Below are 24419 nucleotides of genomic sequence, written 5' to 3'. Positions count from 1 at the left end.
GCCCCCCTATTTCAAAATAAGAGGTAATACCTTATTTCAAAATAAGTAAACACCTGCTGCAAACACAATTTTAACGGGCTGAAGCCCATTAAAATCGATTTAGCTTAAACAATACTATAATGACCATAAGGTAAAGCGCTAATACAATCTTCCAGTATAAATCTTTTATCATGAAACGGTGAGAGAGCTTTCTTGTTCGCTTCAATTGTAAACACATCACGGTGATAACTTCTGATTAAATTCATGCGCTTAATTTTTTCGACCGTCTTAAATAAACATTCTTTATAATCTTCAAATGAAATACCATTCTCAACTAAATTTTTCTTACCACCTTTTGACTTCTTTACGGCCAATTTCTTCTCTCTTTCTTCATCTCCTTCAACAGCAGTCGCGTACACTTTTGATCGAAGACCAATAAATTCTGTCGTAATTTCACCGTTCATTTCAAGGGTGCAGAAAAAGCCTATCCTATTTGAATTCGGCGATGTGAATAATTTTTTACGGGAAACAAGAGAAAATTACAAAATATTTTCGACGAAACGACTCTTATTTAGAATTAACAGCGTTATGGATTATTTTATAGTAGCGCAAACATTTTCGGCGAAAAAAATTAAACGGTTGTTAAAAAGATTTTCGTATATAATAAAAACATGCGGCTTAAAAATATTATTAATGAATCTTTTAGGGAATCGGTGATTCCGGCGATGGAAATTAGAGAGGTTTTACGACAAGAATATTATTTAAAGAAATTTAGAGAAAATAGGAAGAATCCGGGCGCGGTTATTTTGGATCTTTACGAAAAACGAAAATTACGAGAGCATTGCGTAAAAACGGAAAACCAGAGAAAACGGTATACCAAACAACAGTTAAGGATTTACCGGGAAAAACCATCGCAGGTGGTGAGTTGATTTTAAGAACTTTTTGTCTGGAAAATATTGACAGATTAATTACGGACTTCGGCAAAATAAATTACACCGGGAATAGCGGCGTAGGGAAAACCAAAGAAAAATTATTCCGGCCGTTAACAGAAATGTTTTGCGATAATATTATGTTAATAACAATTTTACCACCAGACAGCACGGACGAAAATAACGACCGATTAGTGAAGAAAAATTTGTGCGGCGTTAACGATTCTTTATTACGTAGCGTTTTCCATAAATATAATTTAGCTAGACGCGGAGTAAAAGCAAAAATGTCGACAAAAATTATAGAAAAAAATATCCAATTTCACCGAAAAAAATACCGGGCGATAATTCCACAGCGATCTTTATCCGAAGAAATTTGTCTCTCTGCCGTATAAGATAGAACTAGCAGACGAAAAATTATCCGATATTTTGAGGGATTTACCAGAGATTTTACAACAGCTGGAAAAATACGATATTTTTATGACAGACATCGATATTACCCAGGATTTTACAGGAATTTTTAATAAGAGAAACGGAACAATATTTTAACAGAAAATTTCGACTTTTGTTTTCCTCGTACAGACTACAATGACAGACGCTCGAATATTATTGTACAAAACGATAATACTGTTAGATCGGACTGCTTAACTTGGTCGCACAAGAATATAAGAGAAAAAATCTACAATAAATTTGTATGCAGAATGACATCTCCAGGCGTAAACAAGGATATAGGATACCGCATTGCAAATTTTGTTAATCGTCCAGACAAACGATCAAGAGAAACTTTTACAAGCCCAGCCTCACAGAAACACGGGATGACGCGCCTGGAAGCTACGTTTTACGTGTATAACAACAATAACGAAGAGGGATTTAGCTTAAAAATACCACGACGAATGTACTAGAAAAGTACAAAAAAATATTTACGAATGCACCGTTCTATTCTGCGTCTGTTACGAAACAACGGGGAAAAATCTGTAGAGTGTTAAAATATACCCGCTGCGTTGTTTATAAAGATTTACTGTATTATCGTTTACGGGCAAATTCTCTTACTAAAAAACTAATCGGATACAAGATAAAACTCGATAAAGACAAGCAAAAAAGAAAAAAAATTAATACGCTGCATTTTAAACGGATTTAGCTTTAATATGCTGCCGATAAATTTGTCGGAAACGGAAGAGAAAAACAACAAATTAAATATTTTCTACTCCGCTTACGTAAAAATAGGAGAAACTTTTTTTTCCGGTTATAATTTTCTATTTAGCGCAAAATGTGTTAATTTAAATACCGGAAAAACGGGCTTAATACAAGATATTGTAAACCACGATTTCCAGAGAAACAATCGTCCCTTAAAAACAACTTAAATGTCTACAACATCCAGCAAATCGTGCCGACTACAGGTTGTGTTGTTTACGGCGTAAAATTGTCGGAGGAATTATCCAAGAAACAAGAAAGAATTTCGAACAAGCTGAAAAATCTCTAGATATCGCCAGCGCGTTAGAAGTATTGAAAATAAAGAATAACGAGCAAAAATATAGCGCTGAATTTTATAAAAATTTACACAAAGGTAACCGGATCGAATTACCTGTAAATTCTAGCGTAGAAGTGTTTGGTTTTATAGTAATAACAACAGAGAAATTCCCTATTGTTGCGATTTACTGTAGAAAGCTAGGAGAAAAAACTTTAGAATTTACTGTTAAGGGACAATTTAAGCGTAGATTAATAGAATTTAATAAAATCGCAAAACAAGAGGGATTTATACAGATGTCTTATAAAAACAATTATTTCCACTACCGGCCTAAAGAAACACCGTTTTTCAAAATACAATCTAAAGAACATATGTGTACCACAAAGGTTTTTAAGTACGTGGATATTTCTGTTACTAGTCCCTTCGAAAGCTTAACGATCGAGGAAAAAGAAAATATACAGAAAAAAGGAGAGAAAGTAAAAATATCTAAAGAAATAGTAGAAAAAATGCTGTGCAGACGTTTTACTTAAGCGCTAATTTTACTGTATCTAAATGTAAAAAATAGAGGATTTAGAAGAGGGCGTTTATACTATTAATTCTATAACAACAGATTTTAGAGAAAAAACACGTTATGCCTTTACTTTAAAAGAGAAAGGGACCGTAGAATACGTTTCCAATTCCTTTATGGAGAAAGAACCAGACTTTAATTTTAGGTTTAAAATAAAAGCAGATATACTAAAACGTGGAGAAAACAGGGAAAAAATCGTGTTATTTTCGTCTTGCGATGAAAATCTGATCGAAAATTATTTTTAAGAGAAGTTCTTTTAAAAATAACTTCTACAGGAAACCACCAGCGGTGTCCTTTGTGCCACTTACATTCGCACAAAACAGTTCATTTATATCTAATTAAAAATCGATCGGTTAATTACGTGTTTCCACCTTTTGCTTGCATACCTCGCATTTAATCCATCCCCAGAAACGATGTAAAAGAGTAAGGTCCGGTGATCTAGGTAGCGTCCACTTCATTTACCGGTAAATATTTTATCTAAGAATTGTCTTGGTGTATCACGAATGAATTAAGACGATTCTTAGATGAAATATTTACCGGTAAACGGATTGAACGTAGCCGTGAATATGTTGTTGTTCCGTCAAGTCGATCGATTTCAGTTCGTTTTATCGATTAGAAATTTTCAAGGGCTTTATGTTTAAAACTTGTTTAAAAATTCCGGATAATTTCTCCTTTTTGTTTTAATATGAAAGGGCCTATTAACCGGTTGTCGATCGTGCCGCACCAAACGTTGTCCGAAAGCGGTCGCTGGAAATTTAATTCGACTACAGCATGCGGGTTTTCTTCAGAACACAGATAAGTATTCGGTACGTTGTTTACGCCATTAAGAGGAAAAGTAGCTTCGTCCGAAAATAGAATAAATGGAATTAAGCGGTAATAATTATTAACCCGTCGATAAAATTGCAGTCGTCTGGTATTGTCACCGAGCCGGAAGGGTTGAACTTTTTGTACATAAGGAGTCATAATGCCGTAACGACTTCCATACACGATTTTGAGGAATATTACGTCGTGTAGAAATTCTTGGCGGGCTCGTAGTAGGATTAAGCTGTTAGCCGGTTGTAGCACCTGATGAATGTTTTCTGTTGCATCGCTGTTTATCGGTTGACGTTCAGATGAAACATGTGCTCTGGGAAGTGTTATTTTCACGAAGATTATTAAAAATTCCTCTAAAATACTTTACTAACCGTCCAGGATACCTACGTCGGTATTCTTCCGCCGAAGCCGGACCATTTCTATCGCAAAAAGCCGTACACAAAAATCATATCGGAATATTCTACGTGACTGAAGAGACGCCGTATTTTTTCAAAACAAAAAATTCCAAACAGAATTTCACTTGTTTAAATTCAATATCGATTGGAAAAATGTAGGTACAGTTTAGAGTACAATAAACAAAAATACTACATAATATGATTTTCAAAAATAATTTAACGTAATCAAAATTTTGTCAAAAACAACTAAATCGCTAGGAATTTATATATATATATATATATATATATATATGTGTGTGTGTGTGTGTGTCAGAATATCGTATTTAGCGTATGTAAGCACTATTCCGGTTTGTATTACTGGATTAGTTCAGGGAAATGTACCGATTGCTAGGCAGGGGGTCGCAATTATCATTATCGAACAAACAGTTGTGTACAACAATCCTAAATCCAATTTGGAATGGTAAAATCCTGCTGTGAGGTACTACAAGTGAGAGTAACGTTGACATCGTTCAGCGATATCGGAATAAATTACTGAGAATTATAACAGAGGCTCCGTGGTTTACAAGAAACTCTAAGATACACGGTTATCTGAGAGTTCGGAGCGTTCGAGAGGAAATAAAACGATTCATTAACAAGCACAAAATGAGACTGAACATCATACGAGCTAATTCGCAGTTCGAGTAATAGCGACAAAATTCGACATTTAAAAAGACTGCATTTATTGGAGTCGTAAGGTTCTTCGAAATTTGGATTAATCTACTACACTAGGTCGTTATACTTTGTCAAAATATCTCGTTTTGTTTCGCCGTTTCATTCTGTTTTCATCATTTATTATTTTTTTTTAATTTCCTTGTACGAAGTAAAGGATCGCGAAAAATGTTCGGTTTTCAGATCTCAATAGAAATATGCATTTTGACCATCCGCGAATCCATTTTGACTAGTTTCGGCGTGACGTCTGTGCAAACGTATGTACCTTTTTTTTTTAAAGAGGTGAAGGACCCCGTTTACGGGCGCCTAAGCAATGTCGGCCAGTTATAACAAAGGGCGTATGTATACCTGCGCAGTACCGACTAAACCTCCATCCCTGGCTTCCCCCTTCCTGGGACTGCTTACGTATGTACCTCGCATATCTCAAAAGGTTAGCTATAGGATGTTGAAATTTTTAATTTAGGATTGTTGTAACATCTAGTTGTGCAACGTCCCTTTTGATTGCGATCGACCGAATCAAAAACGTCCAAAAAAGCACAAAATTCCCAAAACCGCAGGTCTCAGTGAGACCCTTTCAGCGATATATCATAAGCGGTACTTATTTTCACCGGTTCCAGAGTTATAGCCAAACAAAATGTTCATCGATGAATTATTGGGATGTTACAAGAGGAAGGCACATCGGTTCGAATCGGACTTCATCTCCTTTTCCATTTTTTAACATGTTTTTTTAAAAATTTAATTAAATATATTAATTTATTAATAATTATTAACCCGTGATTGTAAAAAGAATTTTACAATAAATAATTATTCGATAAAAAATAAAATAAAATTCTATGTACTTTTAAAAATGTGTATATATAATAGAGATGATGATACATCTGATTATTTAATAATAACTGAAAATTATAATTTATCTTGTATTTTTATAAATCATCTACAGTTATTAAGAAATGGTCTGCAACCGAAAAAAAAAATATTTTAATGAAAAAAACAGAGAAAAGATTAAAGAAATAATTATGTTGATTTTTTAATAATTCAAATGGAGTGAATATATCTTTAAAGAAATGTTATTCTATTTATTAGAAAGAATAAGACTGATTTAGTACATTAACAAAAAGCAACTGCAGACTAGAGTAGTATAAAACATTACCGTTAAAAAAAAGCGATACCGCAAGAGAACTAAAAGCAATAAATCATCTCTCTTATAAGAGAAAATGACAACTGTCTAGTAAAAAAAAACCTCGAGGGTGATGTTTTGTGTCTCATGTACGTGTTCATCCGTTTTAATGTGTGTGTATATATATATATATATATATATATACATACTGCAGAGAGAGAGAAAGATATAATAAGTGAGTAAGCATGCTCTGTAATATAAACGATTTATTATAACTAACTAACAAATCTTCATATTCTCTCTTTTGGTTTTTGTGACTGTGATGTAAGTGTGCGTCCATTATGTTTCATTACATACACACACACACTCACGCATAGGCAAAGCAAATAAAATGTTTCGACTGCAGAATTAAAGGAAAGAACTATTATAATATATTAACGTAAAATTATCTGGTTTACATTTTGGAATAAATATTTCATTGTCGTATTTTAAAATAATTACAAGAAAAATATTTTTAAAATGGTATTTTTTATTTAATAAAAGTTTTACAACAAAAAGAGGAATTTCTAACAAAATTTGACGATTCAAAAACAAAATGTTAAATTTTTCCGAACAAAACCTATTCGTATTCGATTTATTCAGTGATAAAAAGATTACTTATTTAAAGACCTTCTGGCGGTGTTTAAAATCTGTATACATAGTTATGTATCATAAATATACGTAATTCAAAGCGGTATTTATGATAAAATAAAAATACTTACACAAATGAGTTATGAGGAGGGCTTCTAACAAATAAATTATTATCCACATCTCTTTATGGAATATTCTATTACGTTGAAGTTATAATCACAACTATTCTTCGTACAAGCCTATTTCCCTCTATCTTTCTCTTTTTCTCTCTCTCTCTCTCTCTCTCTCTCTCTCTGTGCGCGCGTGTAAAATTCATAAATCTAATGGTTGATAAATTCATTTATATAATGGTATCTGACATGACACGACTCACAAGTCGCTTCTGAAAACAACGCAGCCAACTTAAGAATAACAAGTTCTCATGCTAGGCTTATAAGGAAAAGTGAAGACTGGAAATAAATGGTTTCACTTCCCCTTATTTACCGAACCGACTATACGATTGCAAGTCGACATAAGAAGCCCACCAATAAGCAGATAATATTCATCCGTGTAAAAGCTTCATATAGTGAACATTATTACTTTCAGAGAAAACAGTTCTGACCGTTACATTTAGTATCTGAGGTATTTTAGATGTATTGCAACTACAGTAAAATCTGGGGCAGATATAACAGCAAATTAATGTGGCCGTTGTAAAACAAGGCGATGTAATATTGCTGTTTTAAACCGATTTTACCTATTTACTTAAAAAATGCTTGCCAGACTGGGATATATTGTTAATGGAACTCGACAACAGAATAATGCCGGTCACTTTTGAGGAGTCATCGGACGATAAAATGTAACCGATTCAGCAAAATAACATCCGAGTGTTAATATTTTATATTCATAGAAATACACATGTTTGTAATTTTTTCCCGAGCTGTTAGTGAATAAATACTGAAGTAAAAAAAATAAATAAATAAACATCCATAGTTGTAATACCGTTTAAATTGGCTCACTCCCCTTTCACTAGTATTGCATACTAATACACTCTCTCTAGCCGCTAGATTATTTTCTCTCCTCTCTCTCACTCGCTCTCTCTCTCTCTCTCTCTCTGTCTCTTACATAGCCAAGCACGATTTGTAGTATCAGGTAATAAAAAAAACTATTAGATAATTTAAGTAAAAATAAAAAAATTAATTTATAATCCGTACTTAATAAATTTATATTCATACGAACAATGACCACGCTTTACTCCTAAAAAAATGAATATACGATTACGTTACCGCTCGGATCACCGTGCTACAAAAAATTAAATGATACAATTACTATAACACTTAGTTATTTTACTAATCCGATTCTCAATTACCCGGACTTCCGTGTTTAATTTATCCGTAAAATATGCATAGTTTTATTGTGCAATTCGACTGTTATATGAATTAATTATGAATAAAAGCTAAACAAAAATTTCCTTCGTTGGAAAACGGAAGAAATAAATCTATTCAAAATAAATATATTCTACGATTGACTTATATCAAAATCTCGATTATCCGACCTCTATTCTCAAAAACTTACATCAAGTAATTCAAAATGTATAATTATAGATAGCATATAATCTGCTGAACCCGATGGTAGATAACGAATTTTGAGAATAGCAACCCGCCTTATCTTTCTCTTCCGTTACTGAAGAAGAGACTAATTACAATTGAATCGTTGCGACTGTCATTAAGGAAGGAAATATATTTACGGATTCTAACCTGCAACTTTTGGATTAGGCAATAAATGCTCTACTGTTCTACCGCTGAGCTATCTTCACAAAATTTCTCCCAATCACTCTCTCTTTCTCTCTCTCTCTCTCTCTCGCATATACATATATATATATATCACGCACGTAGCTAGCGAGGAGCTGAGGAGGCTATAGCCACCGCCGAAATTGTCGGGCGTTGGGGGCTGCAGCTCCCATCGCCCGACAATTATTAAACTTTATCATTCAGGGGTTAAATCTAGTAATTTGGGTACAAAAAAAATGTTTAGCATTTTACATTTAAGTAATGTACAACATCTCAAAAGTATTTTCACAAAATTTGAGATAAATCGACATATAATCATCTGCCTTGTCATTAATTCCCTCCTATATACCTTATTATATTATATTCTATATACCTATTTATTTTTTATACTCGTTCTGAAGATTATTTCGATTGGAATTATTGAAAAGATCGTTGTCGATAACAATTTTTATTGTTAATTACAATATTCGATTTTTTTAAATTTCTGCTTTAAATTAAAATAAAAAATATTTAGTAAAAAAAAAAATATATATAAAACCGCGCACCACGAATGTAATTTTATATAAATGTGCAATCGTCACGTTTACGTGCGCGGTTGTAATTATATATATTAATTGAATATTAGGTAAAATTAAATAATTGAAAGCCTCATTCATCATTACCCTTTTATGTACCGTTAGCTATGTTCTTTAGCTGACACGTACAAGTGAATTTGAAAAGTTGTATTCGTTTATTACGTTGTTCAATTGTAAGTTATCACGGTTAATAAAAAATAAAAATGAAAATAAAAATCAGAACAAAACTTTTGGCTAAATTTTTGTCGAAAAAAGTTAATAATAAGTCTGACCATCTAACATAAAACCGACCTTCTGCTTTGATCTGCAGAACATAATGAAGGTTTCAAGAAAAGTGAGAAAATATTTGTAAAGTATTTCATACTAAACAACAAAGGCAATTTATCTTTCTAAAATAGATAGCTAATTTATTAATCACCAAATGTAGACACAGGCAAAAGGTTTTGTTATTAACAGAAATCTAAACAAAAAACAGAACTTCAAAGAAAAAAACTAGAATATTGATACCCGAAATAATTAATAAGTGGATCACTTCAAATAGAAATACGTAAATAAAACGTTTAGTCTACAAAAGATTCAGCAAAACCCCTGTTCTAGTGTATCGGAACTTACTTGAAAGCAAATTATTTTAGTTACATATTTTTATAAACTACTTAATTTTAATTAAAATAACAAGAATAAAAATATATTTGACTAACCTAAAAATAATGATTTTTGCCAAAACAAAATGTCCAAATGTAAAACGTTTACTTCATTACATTCCCATAAGTTAACCAATAATCACATTATTTGTGTACCATTTTTCTTATTACAAAATATTATTATTTGAAAGAACTTACCTAGTTTACACGTAGAATTATTTTCTAAACGGTTTTCTAGCTTCACGTAAAATACATCTAATACGATAAATACAAATAATAAAAATTTGATACGATTTTTAAAACAATAACACACCTACAGAAAAGAAATAAAGCATCATTTACTGTATGACAACGTTATTCGTTAACAACACTTTTAATAGATTAATAAATTATCAGAAAAAAAAATGTAAGCTAATATTATTATTATGTAAGATTGTTTATTTTTTCTCCATCGCTGAATGTAATGGAAGCAGCTAATATTATAAACTAATAAAATTTTTCATCAACTTAACACACATTTTGACATACGCAGTTTGATGAATTTCGACACAACTAAGAGAACGAGAGTCAAAGGAGGTGGGAGAGTCTCTGCACTCTCCCCCACTCTTAATATACGGAGAATATTAATCTTAATAAGAAATAGATCAACATTAGTAACTACACAGGTGCTATGTTGCTATGTTGCCAATTATCCTGAATTTTCCTTCCCCCCTCGCCCTTTGGCTGCTAATTTCGGCATCAGGTAATTTACTCCGTTGTGTTTTCTACTTATAACACATTTGCATAGAATAAACGTTCCAAGCAATAACCGTTAAGGAAATGAAAAAAAAAAAAATTTAATTTTTACGGTAAAATTTTTTTATTTATTTTTTTAATTTTATTAACGAATCAGCATATTATAATTTTACTATTATTTATAAAAAAAAAAAAAAAATTCCTAAAATATTTGAAATCGATGTTATATTCTCCATTTGACAGTACTATTAATGAACTTTATGATATTTCTCGTTTTATGTAGTAGTGTTAATAAAAAAATCATACTTAATAACTTTTTTATTTTTACGTTGTATAATACAGTTAGTAAAATAATCACTGATTTTATACAACCGACCTCTGCTTAACCGGACTTACATATTTTATTTATCCGTAAAATTTACATAAATTATTGCTTGTTATAGTATTCGAATTATTTGAGAGATTTTCGTGTTAGAAGATTAAGAGATTAAATATAATCTGAGATTACTGTTTATTAAAACGTCGATTATTCGGACCTCCATATCTCAAACATTATGTGACAAAAGCGGTGACAAATCTAAGAGAAAAATAATCGCTTGTTGAACCATTTATAAACAAAATTTACATTAGAAAAATTGAACTTTGTAACGATCAACTCGAGTCTAAATTTACTTATTTTTTTATAAGGACTAGCGTGCAATTAGTAACATCTCTAAGTGTTATTGTGCTTATTTGTATTACAGATGTGCTGGGCTGTACTGTGAAATACGGTAGTCGACTTGATATGAGGTAAATTTGGAAATAATCGTTTTATATCGTAATCCCCATGTATTAAAAAAATATTCATTAATATTTTTTTATCATATGTATTAAAAGAAATGATCCTGTTGTGTTTTTCTGATTGGTTATTCAAGAGGATACGGTCTAATTGTGTTGCAACTATTAAGTATGCGTAAATTAGTGTAAATTATTTAAGTAAATTGAATACTAGTAAAAAGAAATAATTGAAAACCTTACTACCGTTTGGATTCCTTGGTTACGTTCCTTTGTTAACGTGTATATACGTTTTAAAGTTTGGTTTCAATTATTTTTTATGATTATAAGTTATCAAATGTTTAAAAAAATTAATATTAACTGTCGGTCGGTGGCTTGTTCTGAGAGAAGTGCATTGTGGGAAGAACAGTTTAGATGGAGTGGTTATTTTCACAATTTAGTTCTGGCGGTTGAAGAAATTAGTTGATGATGGGAAGGTTGTAGGGGTGGGGAGAGACTTGAATTACGTGCGTGCTGAGAATGAACCGTGTGGATCCAGCGGCCATCTTGGGTTGATTGTACAGTCGTTTAGATTCTCATGTCTGTGGTCAGACTTAACTATTAATATTATATCTTATACGTTTATTTTAGATAACCCTCGTTGTTGGTCGAGGTAAGCATTTTTTATATATAGTATTTTAATGTAGATTAAAATAAGGGTCATTATTTTTGTTTGGCTATTGTATCCGAACTTATCACGTAGTGAATTTTAAAATACAATTTGCACTCCTATTTTTACAATATAAATTAACTATTTCGTATACGCAACCGTTTCTGACTTTGTTTTCTATTTATAACACCGGCGAAATAATATCTCAAAAATAAACAAACAGAAACAAATTACGCGACTGGTTATAAATTTTAGGCTAATCGAGCAATAAAATAATTAACCGAGGAAATAAAATTATTTCACGATCTAAACGTACTGAACTTACTTATTAAAATTAATATGAAGCAGCAAATTTATTATGTACCTTACTGAGGTATTACACCAAAACAGGTTAGAGTAGTTAACATATTTTGGTCCTCTGACCAGGGATATATTGAAGGTTCTACAATTCAATACTTAATTCATAATTAATACCAGGGAAAGGATAGTGGTAGTATTGCAACAATTCATAACAAAAGCAATTGCTATACAAAGAGGGTACTTTCATTAACTTAATTTAATTGTGGAATAATTTCTTCAGCTATCTAAAATTGTTTAAACTGGGATAGTGAGCACAATCATGTTTTTGGTATTTTAAGGTAGTTGAAACAAGTTTTACAAATTCCATTGGTTTCAAGATATGGAGATTTTAATGTCTTCTATTCATTAACAATAAACAGAAATTAAATTTACAAATACCTTTTTATGATGAAATATTATTTTTATTATCAAATATTAATGTAAGGTTTTTATTGAATTTACCATTTTGTTTCAATTAATCATTTTCAACCGGTTATGAAGAATGATAGAAACATCAAAGAAAATAATTTCATCAATATTGGTCTGCTTATTTATTTAGAAAACAATAAAGAAAAAACATTCTTTGGAAATTCAATATGGGCAAAGAACAGTTAATAATGAATTAGTTTATAAGGTCAACAATTAAGTATAAACCTGATCTACTATTCATTTATACACCAGTATGCCAAATAATTTATTAAAAGTTGAATATCATTCATTTTATGGGTTACAGAGCGATGACCTAACAACGAATATTCTAATGCATATAAGAGTTTGGTACTTAAACGTATTAACGCCACCGCAGCTACAGCTGCTGTTTAGGTTATCTTGACTTTGTGTACTGACAAATCGTATGTATATCAAAATAACCTAACTAAATATAACCTTCGCTCGCCAACCTCTTGTAATTAACATTAGATATGCATAATATATACAACTTATTAATAATATAACCTTAATGTTATAGCACCGAAATTCAATTAATGTTAATCCACCGAAATCCAATTGACTACTTTGTTTTTAAATAAAGCTGTGGCGTAGGTGGTGTAGGTTATATTTAGTTAGGTTATTTTGATATACGTATGATTTGCCAGTACACGAAGTCAACATAACCTAAAGCAGCTGTAGCTGCGATGGCGTTAATACGTAAGTACCAAGATTTTTGACAGGTTATTTTCAGTGTTCAATAAAGATCTCAAATGACTATGAAAAGGTAAAGTAAAGAGATGTTCACATCAATCTAGGATTTAAAATATGAAATAGGTGCTGTGTTGCAAGACATTGTTGCAACACAGCTTGAATTGAAATTCTATTTCAAATGGAGTATCTTCTATTAGATTAAGTTAAAACAAAGAAAGCAGTTTATTTAAATTTATCAATTATATCTGTTCATCTATTAAGCAGTGTAAATTTAATTGCAGTTTGATCATAAGCAATTTCTTAATGATACATCATTTGCTGTTATTAGAAATTATGATATGCTTCATAGATTTCTTAATGTGGATTCTAGTTATGACATGTATTATAAATTTGACATTATAATTAATAATTTGTGACTAATTATAATTTATAAAATTAATTTATAATTTTTGACATTATTAATGATTAAGTTTTATTAGTATCGTGTCAAAGATTTATTGATTATATTAACAGGACATCACATAATTGTAGATTTTAGATTAGAGTGATCAAACAATCTTTAATAGTACAGAGATGATCTGATTATAATTGAATGTTATTTTGGTAAATTTGGAAGTTTGCTAGGTACTTTCAATAATGAATCTTTTGATTTCTTATTTATAAATAATACTGTGATTCAGTCTGTGAAATTTTGAAATTCTTCTTGGCATGCAGGTGTTTAAAATCCTGACCAATTCTTGTCATGCTTTTTGTGTTTCACTACTAAGGCTTATCTCAAGCTTTGTCTTTCTAACAAAGCTATCCATCTGGAATTACTATCTGATTTTACTTCAGTTATTTATTGCAACCTTTAAATTGATTCATATCAATTAGCAGTATACCTACTCAAGTCTTTTCTCACAACAGTTCTGACAAAATTTATTGTTCATAATATAATTATTGATCATTATCATTGAAACTGTTTGTATACAGCTATTCCAGCTGCGGTGTAATACGTTGGTTGTGGTAATAGCATACACTAATTGCCAGATAAATTATGGATAATTTACTTAATTCACTTACACATAAGAATGTATAAGAATAGTAGAATAATCTTTGTAATAATGTACATAATAAATATATTCTTGCACACTTGTACCTACAATCTATAACATGATGCAGGAGGTGTATCCGTGACGTAGTTTATGATACAGGAGTTGTGTCCAATGGTCTGAATAACCATGATGTCATTGGATAGAAAGTGTAAATAATGACTAATTGCACATTTAGTGACTTATTGCATGTTACATGCAATCACAATTTAAAACACATTAACAGAACAAATAAATTACAATAATAAATATATTAACTAAATTATTTTAATATTCTCAATCGGTAACATGTCTGGGTCCCTATGATCTGTAGAAACAGCAGAAATGGGAAGAGAATTAGACAGGCTTAAACCTGCGTTTAATTGTTTGTCCTACAACACAACATAGATATTTCACGCTTTTAATTGTGCTCTCCCGTAAGCCACCAAAATGGGCCGACAAGGGTGGAATGAATGACCAAGATATGTTTTGTTTGGATGAAAAGATGAATGTTTGATTTTAGATTTTCTGAATTTAAATAGGTCTTACAAAATATTCTTGGCAGAACGGATGGACCATTATCGGAAAAGATTTTGGTAGGAATACCTCTTTGTCTATGAATGACTAGTCAAATCAGTGAAAGAAGACAGAATGGATGGAAACTTACTACTCAAAGAGAAATGATTTTACTTTGTTTTCATTTGATATTTGAATTCTATATATGTTATAATTCTAAGTGCAAAATGTTAATCTGGAGATTCACACCACAAAATGAGTGTATGAATGGAGTATCATTAAGAGAAATCAATTAGTTTTTACCTTGCATAAAGGCTTAATATTCCCCTTTAAGATTAGAATTGTTGCAATATATATATCTAGCCGGAGTTGGCAAAATAAGATTTAAATAAAATCGGGCTCAGATTAAAATATAAGTATAAACAAATTAGTTAATATATTATTTATGCCTGAAATAGGTAAATCTTTATAGAGTTGAAGTCCCGATTTGTGAGCAAACATATGTGCAAAAGTTTGACTGCCTGAGTCAAACAAGACTACACATATGAGAACTTAAAATCAGTTTTATCGGTATGAACGAGTGTGTTGTCTTTTAGTCTCTTCATTCATCGGATAAATTAAAAAATTTACAGCATTTTTTAAACTGATGATCAAGCTTTCAAAATTGATTCTTGTTCCAATATTGAATTGTAGTACTTATAAGATTTTCCAGGATGTGTCTGTCATCTGGTCTCAAATTCTAGGAACTCTTGAAAATTTGGACAGCTCTTATTTGATAATCTTTCCTTCCATAGTCTGCCAGAATTATAAACTATCTTTGAGGTTAGAAATTGAATTACAATGAATTCCAATTTAACCGTTAGTTTCATTGCTTCAAATGAGTTGACAAATGAAGAAATGCAATTCTCTTTTCATTGTTGTATGTTATCAATAAGTTGTGATTTTATAATTCTCATTTGTTAATTGGAAGATTTTTAGCAACGGCTAAAGCTTTCATCTCTTAGCAACAATTATAAATTATGTAATTTTTGAATGTTTTTGAGTGTGGATTAAGTCATTAAATATTAAGAATATCGCGTTTAAACAACGGTAAATTGATTTATAGAATGTTATTACTTAAATGAATGTTACTTAAATGTTGCTGTACATCCTATGTCGCATAGATTTCCTTAACTTGTTCTTGATCTAAAGCCAAATTAACATTCATTTCTAATTGTGACCAAATGTAATTGCATTGCAGTTTAAGCAGATTTCGTAATTTGACTTGCCAGGCGTGGCTGTCACCTTGGCGCATCAAATTTGTCTGTGAATGTTCCAATTCTTGTAATGCGAGGCTTTAATTGATATTTGTCTTAATAATTGTTAATTGTCTTAATATTATGTAGATAATGTAGGGAAGAAACTCCAAAATATTTTCGTTCAACCAGAAGTTATTATTATAATTGAAGATTACAGACGAAGATTGAATTTGCTAAGCTGCAGTGTATTTATATATATCACAATATTACAACTTAATTATCTGGTCTATTCAATTTTTCAAATATATGGCCCGGAGGACCAAAATTAATGTACAGCCTAATAGCGCACAAAGTAATTGCCAGATAAATAAATTATGGATAATTTACACTTCCTTTATTTACTCGTTAAATTTACATTAATCATATTAAATCCCAATAATTTCATACTTTAGTTTACACATTTTTAAATATATGTTTAACATACTGTCTAGCTAGAACAGATGTAAAATTAGTAATGTTTTGTGTAACATTTTAAAGGTGAAGTTATAAGTTATTAATTGCTTAACAATTTGGATTCGATTCAGATCTTTTCCTGAACCTAATTTCCAAAAAAATTCCAATTAATTGTTTAGGCCATTTGCAATTACTTCAAAAATTCATGCAATCTATTTGCAGCAACACCTTTATCGTGTAACATTTCTGTTGGAAATTTAGTGTTGGTCATCAACAAGAATACTTCACCTTGCGTTGGAATCAACACACAGATCCACATTGTGCAAGTTATCCACAACGTAGCAGTGTTGTTGATTTAAATTCTATTAATGGTCAGCTCTGAAGATCTATGCCTAAATTGTTTGTTGCCAGTATCTGACAATTAATTGAATATTAAAAGTACTTCACGTGTAAAAGAATATTAAAATAATTTTGTCAATTGATATTATACTTTATCATTGTGACTTAATTATTGTATTGTATGAATATTCTTTAAATTGTGATAAATGTTACATATTCATTATTAATGTAATATTTTGTATATTTATATCTTACTCATATGCTCTTCTAGCATTCTACTCTAGACTAATTATTATATTAGGTTTACATGTACATTATAGTACTACACGCACATATGCTGACACATATAGCATGCACACATGTATAAACACATACACACACACACATATATGCAACATAGATATTGTGTGTATGTTAAATGCATTAAGTCGCTGATGGTGCAATAAGTCATAATTTACTATCTATACAATGGCACCATGGTTATTCGGACCATTGGACTTGTCTTCTGCATCATGAACACATTCAAAGAAATCCTAGTTGTATAGACAAGTACATATATATTTTCATATTATTATACCATTTAATTTTAATGTTGTAAAAAATGATAGCATGTTATTTGGCGGGCAGTATGTTCAGACTCAAGTATCAATTCTTAATTATAAAAATTTCTGCCTTCTTACTAAATTTGTATATTCAGCTAGCCTATTTTATTAGCTGATATTTTATATATTAATGCATCATTATCAAAATTTAGAGCTCTTACTCCCAACATACACACTCATTAACATATCTTTTTCAACAATATAATATAAAATTTAAATGTTAACGTGTAATGATCGTAACTTGTATTTTATTTACTACGAAATATGAACCGGCAAAGTTCATATTTGTAGATTAATTACACCTGAGGTATTACACCGAAGCGGTTAGTTATTCTATAAAACTATCGTCACTTATATCACTGTTTTCCAAATAATGAATTAGTTGATAATTAGATAACTGATTACGTTTTTTAAAATCACCTGATTTTTTTTTATGAACAGTCCTGAAGGTCCTGGTTTATCTGCCATTTTGTATGATGTTGTCAGAAAAAAAATGCAGAACCGGTACGCGTACCGTATAAAAATACTGTTTTAAAAGGACGCCAAGACAATAACACAAATTTCAATAATGCCGAACTCACAATGAAGCTGTACAATGAACTAAGTACTCCCACACTGATCGGAGTAGGCGGCACTCTCGAAGGAAGCCGAAATACTCCGATCAGAGTGGTCGGCAGTCAACATGTTAATGGCTGTGGTTGTTATATTTATATATGTTCATTATACTCCAACCATGTAATTACACTTATACTCTGATTCCATCATAGCATGGACATTCTTTGAATTGGAAAGTATTTATAGGTAATAGTTTCTGACATTCAACGAAACACTTCAATTAACAATTGGTATTACATCAAATTCTCTGATAATACAGAATCTTCTGAATTGAATGAGGATTTCAGGATTTTAGGTTGGAATCTTCTGAACACAATTCTGCAGCGTCTATATACATATATTTGTAAAGAGTTTAATTTCCAGCACAAAGTAAAATAAAATTGCATTAAAACAAAAAGTATGTGTAATATCAACCAAACTTTTTCATTACTCTGTGTTCAAAAAACAGTCTTTTAAGTTTTTTATAACTGAAGTCCTGATGCGTTTTAAACTAGAAATTTTTTGAAATAATTTTATTCTTTTGTTGTGTATTATCGCATAGAATCATCCCCCCTCATGAACTACCTTTTCCTTCATGAAATAATTTAAATTGAGAAAGCTGCTCTCCCCTTCCGTTTTGAGCTGGATACATCCCTCGACTAGAGTTTCATAGCTTGGATGAATATTTATTAGAATGCATCCTTTCTGCAGAATATGTAAAATGTTACTTTTTCACTTTTAAACAATTTCATTGCTATTGTTAAATCTGCTCAAGTATGAGAATACTGCATGTGTGATCGTGTTATAAACAACTTTTTTTAAATTTATACAAAGGGTCAAATAATTTAAATCATTTTAAAATTTTAATTAATCTGTAGTATTTACTTATACTGGGCGATTCAAAATAGACTTCACAACTTTGAGCATATAAAAATTTATTTTGATAAGATTCGGTTGAGGTCTCACACTTCATAGCAAAACACATCAAGTTTTGACTTGAATTCATTAGTACTGAATTTGACCACCAACATTGTCACCAGTGTTGCTAAAAACGGATACATTTACCGGTGCAGAACATGTTTTCTGTGTGTTTTGGTGTTGCGATTTGCAGTGTTCAATGAAATTTTTGTACGGTAGGGAACCTCCATAGTAGGCGTAAAATTTACTTTTGGCACCAAACCTTTGTCGAGACAGGTTCTGTTAAACATAGAAAATCACCAGGATACCGGTGCGTCCCTGAAGCTGCTTAGAACAACTTGAGAAAGCTTTGCATGTAGTCTGAAGAAATCAACTTGACGTGCATCGTGTGAAACTAGCATTCCACAACAACTGTTTGACGCATATTATGCTTGCGCTTTTTTTCCTATTTAGCCTCTGAGAATGTAGCCTCGAGGATGATACGTATTAGTGTAAGTGAAGTGTAGTTTTGTACGGTTTCAGGTCGACCGTTTCTAAGATGAGATGTGTGGTTAATTGAAACCCGACCTCCAAAGAACACCGGTATCCACGATATAGTATTCAAATCCGTATAAAAGTAACTGCCTTTAGTAGGATTTGAATGTTGGAACTCTCGACTTCAAAATCAGCTGACTTGCAAAGATGCGTTCACCACTAGAACAAGTCGATGGGTTATTATTATTAGTTCAACGCATTACAGATGACTACAAAGTTGCTCGGCTGCAGCATTGTTTGGAATCGATAGATAGAATTGCAGGTGATACATTCTTTGATTGTGTAATTTTTTGCGATCGGTGTTTCACATCGCGCGGCAAGTTTAACACCGATAACTGCCAAATATGGGGTTGCGAAAACCCTCGTGTAACTGTGCAGCACATTTGTGATGGCCCTAACGTTAATGGTTTTTTTTTTTGCCTTTCTAGGAGGCGACTGTAAACGGTACAGTTTATCTGAACGTGCTTCAAAATTTTCTAATTCCTCAGTTAGATGATGATGATCAGAATGGACACCATTACTATCGGCAAGACTGGGCACCGCCTCACTACCGTCTGAGATTTTCTAGATTCCTAGGTCTGTGTGGTCATGAAGGTTGAATTGCATGGCCGCCTTGCTTCCCAGATTTGACCCCGCTAGATTTTTTGTTGTAGGGTTTTATTAAAGATGGATTAATGTACCGCATTTGCTTGCTGATCTTGAGCTAAGATTGAACTAACACTGCAGCCGCATAGGTAACACTGATTACAGTCTGGAATGAAATCGACTTAAGATGGGATGTATGTCGCATACAAACAGGAGCCATATAGAACCAAAGTAAATATTAGGCGACTTGGTGTGTTTTTGTATGAAATTATACTCGATTGAATCTGTAAGTTATCTCAATTTTTGTATGCTTTTATATGTGAAGTCCTTTTTGAATCGTTCGGTATTGGATAAATGAAAGAAAAGAATGCTCTACTAATTTAGAAAAACAGCCTGGTCAGGTTTAATAAAAATATGATTGATTCATACTTATTTACTCTATTTTTCTCCCCTCTCATATCCACAAAAAAGAAATAGTACAGGATTATGGAAAATTAGTGATATTAAATTTCATCTCTGTCCTAACTATGACATAATAATAATGAATGAAAGTTATTATGAGGTTTGGTTTCGTTTTTCAAATGTAGGAAGTTAGTTTTAGCATTTATATAATGTATACTTTTTTCTGCAATTTACTTTTCCAGCTGTATTCTTTAATATATCATATATTCATGAAAATATTATTTGATGTATCTTTGGAGCTAATAGAAATCATTCTAAAATTTGAAATATGTTATTCCCAAATCTACAGTAAAATTTTTTTAAATTTACATCATTAAGTTTTTACTCATCTTTGTAACGTTTGTCAGCGATTGGCGTTCTTCTTACTGGTGTCAAGTGATTTTATTGCAGCTGGTGTTTTTAGAATTAGGTAGATAGTATGATCAAAAAGTAGTATGTTGCAATTGAATTGTCTATTTCATTTAATTAATATGTGGAATTTTTATAAGTTTGTATATTTTATAATATTCAGTCTATTAAAATTGGTTCTTTTTTGAGATTTTTTTGACAAAGTTGTTCCCAGTATTGGTGGTTTGATTTGGGATTTGTATTTATGAAATTGTTGACTGTTACTACGGAGAGCTTTTTAAGTGTTCATTTACACAGTGTGCCAAATAAGTAATGAGACTGATTCTGGAATACTTGAAAGAAACGCACCAAATGTGGTAACCATCTTACCCGCTAGATGGTGCTGAACACACAGATGCTTTGATTGTGTCGTGTCGATGACAGCCAGTGTGTGCACAGCAGTCGTGAATATAATGTGTAAGTAGCGGTGGTCAAACATAGCATTATGGATCAAAAGAGTTGTGATAAAATTTTATTGTAAATTAGAAAATTGTACATCAGAAGTTAACAAAGTTTACAAAGGTGGAACAGTGTCACCGAGGCAGAAGAAATTCAGGTTGTAGAAATCACAAATCAAAACATGTTGATTGTTTTTTTGATTCTTCTGGAGTGATCCATTGTGAATTTCTCCCTGAGGGCACATCTGTGACCAAACAGTATTACTTAAGAGTCATGCAACATCTCTTTGCTTGCATGTGTCGTGTCAGGACGCATCTGTTCCAAAGCAAGAGTTGGGTTCTTCTGCATGACAGTGCACCAGCTCACTGCACACTACCCATGAAACAGTTTTTAGTAAAAACAGATCCGTATGCTTGAACACACCCACCCTGTTCGCCTGATTTGGCACCTGCAGACATTTTTCTATTTCTGAAAATTAAATGCTCTTTAAAAGAAGAATGTTTCAGTGACATTGAGGACGTCCAAGGTGCTGTGACAGACAGACTGAAGGAGGTATACAATCAGGATTTCCAGCATTCTTTCAACAACTTGTATGATCGATGTAATCTAGTGTGGAGGTGCAAGGGGATTATTTTGAATCCTTGTAACTGCAAAATTAAAAAGTTCTTAGTTTCAATGTGATGGTAGTTGCCTCATTACTTATTTGACACGCTGTGCATGTTTGTTTGAAACTGTTCCTTTCTGTTCATTGTTAAACATTTGTAGTCAGAACAGTTTTGTTACATGTTCTAGGGGCGTAAGATTTTTGTTTGTTTGCTGATTGTGTTGTGTGTAATGAAACGATTTCTGTATCCACTGATGTTTTGAAGGCTACATACGTAAAAATTTTTTTAATTTGCAACTTTTCACAGTCTTTTTATGTTAGTGTTGTAATTTTCTTTCGCGTTATATTTGTTTTTGGTTTTTTCTTAATGTTGTGGAATGTGTGGTGTTATATCCATTTACGTACGGTAGATATTTTACAGTGTAAAGACCTATGATGTGGTATTTACATGAGTAAATTTGTTGGGAGTGGTACATATTTCTGAAAGTATTGGCGTTATTAGTTTTCTATGTACTTTTTAGAAGAATGTTTTTTTTTTAGAAAGAATTTTTTTTATTGTTCAGTCCAATCTAATTTCTAGGTTGTAGTGAAGCTTCCAGCCCAATCCTTTTCTTTTTGTCTTATTAAATTTTATTGCATTACAAGTACATTATCTTTTTAACTTAAAATTTCTTAGAACTAAATATTTTTGGACTCAAAATTATACAGAGTATTAAATGAAGTCAGAAAGTTAATGAATAAGGTATGATAACTAATAATTTCTTTTTTATGTTGCTTGCAGGCAGGTTTCTCCTTTTTTTGTCACTGGATGTCTGAGGTGTTGTGTACTTGTACTGATAAGCCTATTTAAGAATGTCTAAACTGTTTTCTTGTGAACGTGTATTATGTTTCCAGAAAAGAACTGTTTCAGTATTTTAATTCGTTTAAATTTATAGTATGTCTGTTTATAGATAATGTCTAGTAAAAGTGTTTTATTTACTGTAAACATATATTATTTTTGGCTTTAATATATTGAAGAATAATAGAGCTGTTGGATCTTTTCATTTTAAGCAGGTGTCACGTGGAGTAATCTAGAACTGTGTATTATGAGAAAATTGTGATTGTAATAAGTTATCATAAAAAAAAATCAATATGAATTATTTAATTTCAGTTATCAAGTTCATTGGTTGTGTATCCTGTGATAACAATTTTCTTTTTGTATTTTGTTATAGATCATGTGTGGCATTCAGCGACAGAAATCGAATATTAGGTGTTGCAGCCAAAAATCAGATGGTAACCAATATTGACAACACAATTCATGGATTTAAAAGGTTGTTAGGTCGTAGTTACAATGATCCGGCTGTTCAACAGGAGTTAAGAGATCTACCTTATAAAGTGGTCAAACAAAACAATGGTTCTATTGGAATTAAGGTATAGTGTAATATTCGTGTTTTACTATTGTCTTCAGTTTCGCCATTTGGTAGATTGATAATGTGTGATATTGTGATTGATAACTCTTTTTCTTCACATGAGGCATACTTTGTTTTATAAATAATTTTTTGAATTGTTTTTTAACAATCTGAAATTATGTTTTTTTTTGTCAAAGTGTAATTTGTTCACTCTCAATGTGTTGTACTTTCTAGTCAAATTATCAGTTAACTCTTTATAAGCTAATCTGAACTTATGAATAATCAGATATTTGTATTGTTTTGTGTAAAACAATATATATTCTAAAACATTTGAACAGTGCAAAATTAATCTAAATTTGTTAATAGAGTATAATGTTTTCAGCTTATCTGTTGGTGCACTTCCTATACCAGGTAATTCAAAAAGGACTTCACAACTTTAAAAGCATATAAAGATTTATCGAAATAACTTACAGAGTTGATTAAGTTTGTCACCCGACATTCACTTTAGGTCAATACGGCTTCCATTAGTTATGCCACTTCACCTGAAATCTGTATCATTCCAGAGACTGTAGCCAGAAAATCGGCATTAGTCTGCAGCTGCGATGTTAATTCAAAGTCTTAGCTCAAAAAGAGCAGCAAAGGTTGTACCTTTGTGGAATGCCAGTCTAACATGACACACATTGAGTTGATTTCTTTGGACTATGTGAAAAGCTTTCTCTGAGTTGTTCCACAGCAGCTTCAGGAATGCATGGGTGTCCTGGTAATTTTGTGTTTAACAGAACACACTTTTGTGTTGACAGAATCTGTCTCAACAAAGACAGGTTATCCCTACCTGTGCTTTATGAAAATTATGTTGAACTGCAGTTGCTGACTGCAAATTGCGAAACCATAATGCACAGGGAGTATGTTCCTTGCCAGTAAATGTATCCATTTTTAATAATATTGGTGATAGTGCTGGTGGCCGAATTCAGTACTGATGAAATTCATAAGTCAAAACTAGACTGTGAAATGAGATATCTACTGATTCTGTAAGTTATCTGAATAAATTTTTATACGCTTTTAAACTTGTGAAGTCTCTTTTTGAATAATCCGTTATTTGCTAGTAAGTAA

The 24419-nt window shown here is 31.6% G+C and overlaps 1 protein-coding gene across 1 annotated transcript; it reads left to right on the top strand.

Moving 5' to 3' along the window:
- The first annotated feature begins 704 nt into the window (after positions 1 to 704).
- LOC142319822 (uncharacterized) lies at positions 705 to 23337 on the top strand. The gene is made up of 3 exons (XM_075357496.1): positions 705 to 899; positions 11533 to 11744; positions 23133 to 23337. Exons 1-3 carry the CDS (start codon positions 705 to 707, stop codon positions 23335 to 23337), a joined length of 612 nt encoding a protein of 203 aa, XP_075213611.1.
- The last annotated feature ends 1082 nt before the right edge of the window (positions 23338 to 24419 follow it).

This window comes from Lycorma delicatula, chromosome 2, assembly GCF_047948215.1.
Source record: "Lycorma delicatula isolate Av1 chromosome 2, ASM4794821v1, whole genome shotgun sequence".
Lineage (NCBI taxonomy): Eukaryota > Metazoa > Arthropoda > Insecta > Hemiptera > Fulgoridae > Lycorma > Lycorma delicatula.
The sequence above is the reverse complement of the archived record's forward strand: the minus strand, read 5'-3'. Positions and strand labels throughout refer to the sequence as shown.

Coding starts and splice junctions, on each gene's coding strand:
- LOC142319822 (XM_075357496.1), top strand. CDS start 705: ATGGAAATTAGAGAGGTTTTACGACAAGAATATTATTTAAAGAAATTT. Junction 900..11,532: donor GGGAAAAACCATCGCAGGTG/GTGAGTTGATTT, acceptor TTCACAATTTAG/TTCTGGCGGTTGAAGAAATT. Junction 11,745..23,132: donor AACCCTCGTTGTTGGTCGAG/GTAAGCATTTTT, acceptor ATTTTGTTATAG/ATCATGTGTGGCATTCAGCG.